The following is a 5861-nucleotide window of genomic DNA, read 5'->3' as shown; positions in this document are numbered from 1 at the left end:
TGCAGGTGAAAAGAGAAGTTAAAAATGTTTGACAATGTTTGGACTGTTAAGACATTTGAAGTAAAAACGTCCTATTACTAGCAAAAAAAAAAAGAGATACAAAGGTTCGCTTATTACAACGCCAAGTTGATGTTCACTACTTGTGCAACTTCTGCAAATACGGATTCTTGCTCCTATTTTCCCACAACTCATGTTCAGTCACAATAAAGCTTAATTATTTTTTAATCAACATGTATTTGAGGAATAGATGAACATTGTGCTGAGTATTGATCTAGTTGTATCTTTTCAAGCCCAGCATGTGCAGTACTAGTCCAAAGTAGTTCAGCCTGTATGCTAATCTGATAAACTCTAGCTTGAACTTATTCCAAGGAGGGTACCTTGGCTCAATTTCAAGGAACAGCTTTCTATGCATTACAGCTTTTTCATGGCTGAAAGTGTCAAAAGAGTACTTCCCATGGTACCTTCCCAAACCACTCTGGCCAACTCCTCCAAATGGCAGCGTATCACATAAAAACTGCACACACAACGAAAGTATTACTCCCGGTTATCAATCATTGACTCCGTCAGGATAGGAGATCACTGGGTTAGGAGTTGATCAAATGAATCATCAATTACTCGCATGACCCAGTTAATATTAAAAACAGTTAAATAATTAAATTTGTGTAAATTTAAACAATTAAGATTTAAAGTTTAATAAATTTTAAAGAAGTATAATTATGAACTTGTTTAAAATTTTGAGCATGTAACATATTTCTTTAGAATTCGGTATATATAAATAACCTTAAGTTAGAATTTAAAATATATATTATTGTTGTATAATAGTAAACATAAGCTAATATACACACAAATTAGTCAAAAGAAAATTGAAAATAATAACACTTTTATCATCTCAAAATTTAAGATGTGATTGATAAAAAACATAAGCAAATCTATAAAAAGTACAAGTGTAAGAAATAAATTTATTTTTCTAATACGAGTGATATTATTTAAATGAAAAAAAAATTTAAAAATGTATGACTCACTGAGTCAACCAAGTCATCGAGTCACTGATTCGAGATCAAATCATGCCGAGTCAGATCGAATCATATGCAAAACCGACCCAATAGGTGGCTCAGACCAATTGGGTGCCCAGTTCCCAGGCCAACGGGCCAGCCCACCCAATCCGAGCCGAGTTTAATACTTGATAAACTTAAATAACTTTTAGATGTTTAATATATACGTGATTTTTATTTTAAGTTCCTAATAATTTTTTTAAAATTATTTAAAGTTTTGTTCCAAATTTTTAGTGATGACATGATACCATTCCAACGACAGATATACATTGAAAGGGATTTTAACATGATATAATATCATCACTTAATTTACAACAAAAGTCTATAACAAAACTCAGAACAAACAAAAATAATTAATATATATATATATATATATATATATATATATATATATATATATATATATATATATATATATATATATTATTCAAAGAATAATTTTTTTAGAATTATTTCTCGTGTTTATCATTTATTTTCTTAAGATCTAATGATTATAATCTTAATTATTAAATCTTAAGAAAAAGAATCATGATAACAAGAATAGATCCTTTTATATATATATATATATATATATATAAAAGCTTATTATAAAAAGAAAGTTAAGTTAGGGAAGACAAGGAAGATAAAAGCACTACTTGAACCATTGTGTCATTAAATACGACACTTCCTGAGGATGTTTCTGATAGAATCTTTCTCTTGAAAGTTTCATCTTTGGTGAAGGCATAAATGGCAAGAGGTTTTGGCTTTGCATTGATAAACTCAATACTTTCCTGAATTTTATCCAACTGCACAGATTGCAAGTGCAACAAGAGTTGAATGAGACAATGCACAATATATGTGAGAATTGAAAACATAAAATGGGACTGTTGATTCTCACTGTGATTATAGGAAGCAGTGGGCCGAATATCTCTTCTGCCATTATCTCAGAATCTAGTGGAGGATCTAACAAAATTGTAGGCTCAATGAACCTGAAAAGATTGGAAGAAATTGCCGAGTTAAACAAATCAACTTAACTAACCATTTCTATTCCCTGCAGGCCGAACTTACAAGTTTTCTTCGTCGACTGAACCACCATGAACGATGGAAGCCGCAACAAGAGGGTCTTTGAGAAGATTGCATAATCTCTCAAAGTGCTGCTTGTTTATTATTCTTGAAATTACCTTTGACTCCACTGGGTTTTCACCATAAAATCTTCTTATGAACTTCTTTAATAGTTTTATCTAGAAGAGAAACAACAACTTACTAATAGAAAAATAAAAGGGTAAATGAACATTTATCCAAAATGTGTAAAAAAAATGTAAAAATTAACTTATTGATAAATTAGTCTTCAAATATTATAATTTAATGATAAATTGATCTTACAAAATTTAACAATAAGATTTAATTGTTACATTTTTTATATATACGTGGACTAATTTTTTTTTTTTAAACTTTCAAGAACAAAATTATCATTGATTTACATTCAGAAATCAAAATGATTATTTATTCACAATAATATTTTAGCAAAAATAGCTGTTGATGATTGTAATGAATACCACAGCAGATGAGAACTTCTCCTCAACAAGCAAATAGTCTATTCCTATGCAAGCTTGACCACTGCAAGGTCCCCACTTTCCTCCTACAATTCTTTTCACTGCCAACTTGATGCCCACAAATGTACAAAGAAAAGAAAACTGAATTAGACCTTGAAATTGAATGTGGCAAGCATACTAATAATACTAATAACTCATGTGAACTACCTCAAACTCTGAAGGATTGGGAAGGGAATCCAGTATGGCAGGGCATTTTCCACCCAACTCTAGAGTAACAGGAGTTAAATTCTTTGCAGCAGCAGACATCACTACGCTTGCCACACGTGGACTTCCTGAAAATTTTATACACCATGGAGAAATAATTCTAGAACCAGAATTCAGTTTGTAGTCATCTTTGTAGGATTATATTTTATTCTTAAATGAGATTATAAGCAAACCACCAAGTAATAGGAAATGGTGTTCAGCCAATCAAATGAATGCTATTTTTGGATTTGGTTTGAATGCCTCAAACGCAGGTCCAAACACTAGCAGAACTTACTTTAGTGTTGGGTTGAGTTGAAAATTTCAGGTTAAGTTTCACTGAAAACTTACTCTGGAGATAAAAGTTTCTAAACATAAATCACTTAAATTAACACTTATTTTTAGCAAAAATCAATTTTTCCAAATCTATGTTCATCTGAGATCAAGTATGCAAATGTTCCCCCAGACATGTATTAGGTTTCATATATACAGTAAACATATACATATACACACACCACAATTTAGCAAGAAGTTGCTTGGTATGAAAAATAATACCAGTGAAGAATATTTTGTCCCATTTTTGTCGCAGTAATTGTTCACAGACATCTTCTCCACCCTCAATCACCTTGATGGCATTAGAGTCCAAGTAGCGAGGAATGGTATTGGCAAGAAAAGAAGAGCATGCTGGAGCTTGCTCTGAAGGTTTAATGACTACAACATTTCCAGCAGATATTGCCCCAATTATTGGATCCAATGCCAGTACTGCATAATAGTGTAAATATATTAACATTTTTGTGATAAGTTTAAAACACCAAAAATATGACAACAATTGAAGCATTGCTGAACTTATATTCAGCCTGATCCTGTTACAAAAAATTCTTGAGGTAAATAGTACCTTAACCTTTGATCGCTGATAATTCCATAAATCTAGAATGACTTACAGACTTTTTATAGACTAAAATATTATTGGTCAAGATTTTGTAATAAAAATGAAGAGATGTACATGAAAAAGTATCTAGGAAACTGATTCAAGAATAATTCTGAAATCTAACAGTAACAACTAACAAGTAAACATAACATGGATTGAATTGGAAATTTTTACTCACTGATTGGGAAGTTCCAAGAAGAAATTATGAGAACCACACCAAGTGGTTCTGACAACACTTCTCCTTTAGCTGGGAAGAAAAGAAAAGGGATATCACTCTGCAATAATAGCCCCAACAAAGAAAAAAGGTTAACAGCTGACACATGTCATCACAAGAAAATTGTTGAAGAAGCTAAAAAACATTGAACAGAACAAGAACAATGGTCAACGAATCATTATACGCTATAGTCAAAATGTAAGGATGTGAATACATTGGTAGAGTAATGGGACATAATCAACCAATTAAAAAATGATCCTTTATGCAACATTATATTACTTCTAGATCAAGTTTGAATAAAAAATTTCATTACCTTAATGGCATACAATTCTGATTTGGAGCTTTTGACGATAAAAGTGATGTTCTAATCACATGTTATAGTATGAAAAGTTCTTAAAATGAAAGGGAGGAATTAATAAGGAAAAAAGGGAAATAGAATCATATACCTTTTTAGGGGCCATCCATTTCTCAACGCAGCTCAAAGCTTTGCTGGCTGATTTTTCTACCCCTCCAACCTAACAAAAGCAATCAACTAGTCAAGAATCCAGCAATACAATTTAAAGGGTAAAATTAAAATAAATAAATAAATAAAAAGTTACAAACAAGCTATATGGTGGATGAAAGTGTATATAATGTAAATCAACTTGTAACTATGTTTCAGGTAATCAAAACTACAAATTTTGGTGTTGTTTAGTGATAATTAACCTCATCACGGTAAGCCTCAACAGGGTGCTTCCCAAGATCTTTATGGAGGGCCTTAAATATAGCATCTTCATTCTCATGAACAAGGTCTATGAGAGATGTGAGCTGGTTTTTCCTCCATGTTACACTCTTGGTTTTTCCAGTTTTGAAGTATTGCCTCAACTCTCTCACTGGCTCTTCCACTCCACCACCAATATCCATGGCAATTGAACTACCTTGGTCTAGCTACCACGAAAATTGCAAAGTTGTAGTATTGATTATTTTCTCTCTTAATATTTTTCCTCAACTCTACTTGCCACACATGTGGACATGGATATTTATAGTGCGGTGATCTCATTAAATGCAAAGTTGGTTGGGGTTATCTAACATAACTACTGCTTGGTTGTCTAGTAGTAATAAATTCACGTTGAGACTGAAAAGCTATTGGTGGATGGAAGACATAAGTTTTGGCTTCGGAAGAAAAGTGATTATTGTAAGAACTCAACCCTATCAAGTCACTTCAACGTAGGAGTAACAATTTTAGACGCGCTTAATCACAAAATTACACCTCATTGTGTGAGTGTTGTCTTTATTTATTTGTTGTCTAATGTGTTCGTATTTATGTAAGAATTAATCTCTGAAATAAATTACTTAAACAAATTTTTTAAATTGCAATCATTTCAATTAAAACAAGCGGAACTTTAATGGGATGAAAGATTATGCTTTCATTGTTAATTAGTTTTTTTATAGATAAATATTAATTTATTATAATGTTAATTTTTGTTAGGCTATGTTAACAAATCTAAAAGGTCAAATCATTCTTTTGTGTGTCCTGGCTTAGATCTGAATTGACTATAAGGCCTCGCCTCTTTATAAGATTAATAAGGTGCACTTAAGTTACGATTAGACAACATGATGACACGAACTAATTCATAAACTTTTTTTTCATGGGAAGCAAAATATCTAAGCGAATAAACTACATTAAATAAGCTGTTTTAGAGGTGAATTACCCCATTCAAAACTGACATGTGTATTATTGATATGGAGGATTTTTTTAATTGGGAAGATTCATTCACGGAGATAAAAAGAAAAAAAGATCTATTCATATTTTTTTAGTTATCCAATTAAACCAACCATTTATTATGGGAGTAAATAGCAACTACCATCTCATCTGAAAAATATTATCTTTTTGTTTTTCAACAATATCTTTATCA

The 5861-nt window shown here is 31.4% G+C and overlaps 1 protein-coding gene across 1 annotated transcript; it reads right to left on the bottom strand.

Annotated features, from left to right (window-relative positions):
- LOC114381773 (aldehyde dehydrogenase family 3 member F1) lies at positions 1-4968 on the bottom strand. Its single transcript, XM_028340993.1, has 10 exons — positions 4672-4968; positions 4413-4481; positions 3931-4027; positions 3380-3586; positions 2792-2916; positions 2588-2692; positions 2100-2272; positions 1930-2020; positions 1688-1837; positions 1-514 (listed from the first exon to the last, which is right to left on the bottom strand). Exons 1-10 carry the CDS (start codon positions 4867-4869, stop codon positions 272-274), a joined length of 1458 nt encoding a protein of 485 aa, XP_028196794.1. The 5' UTR covers positions 4870-4968; the 3' UTR covers positions 1-271.
- Between the last annotated feature and the right edge of the window lie 893 nt (positions 4969-5861).

Source organism: Glycine soja, chromosome 2, assembly GCF_004193775.1.
Source record: "Glycine soja cultivar W05 chromosome 2, ASM419377v2, whole genome shotgun sequence".
In the NCBI taxonomy this organism is placed as follows: domain Eukaryota; kingdom Viridiplantae; phylum Streptophyta; class Magnoliopsida; order Fabales; family Fabaceae; genus Glycine; species Glycine soja.
This window is presented reverse-complemented; position numbering and strand designations above follow the sequence as displayed.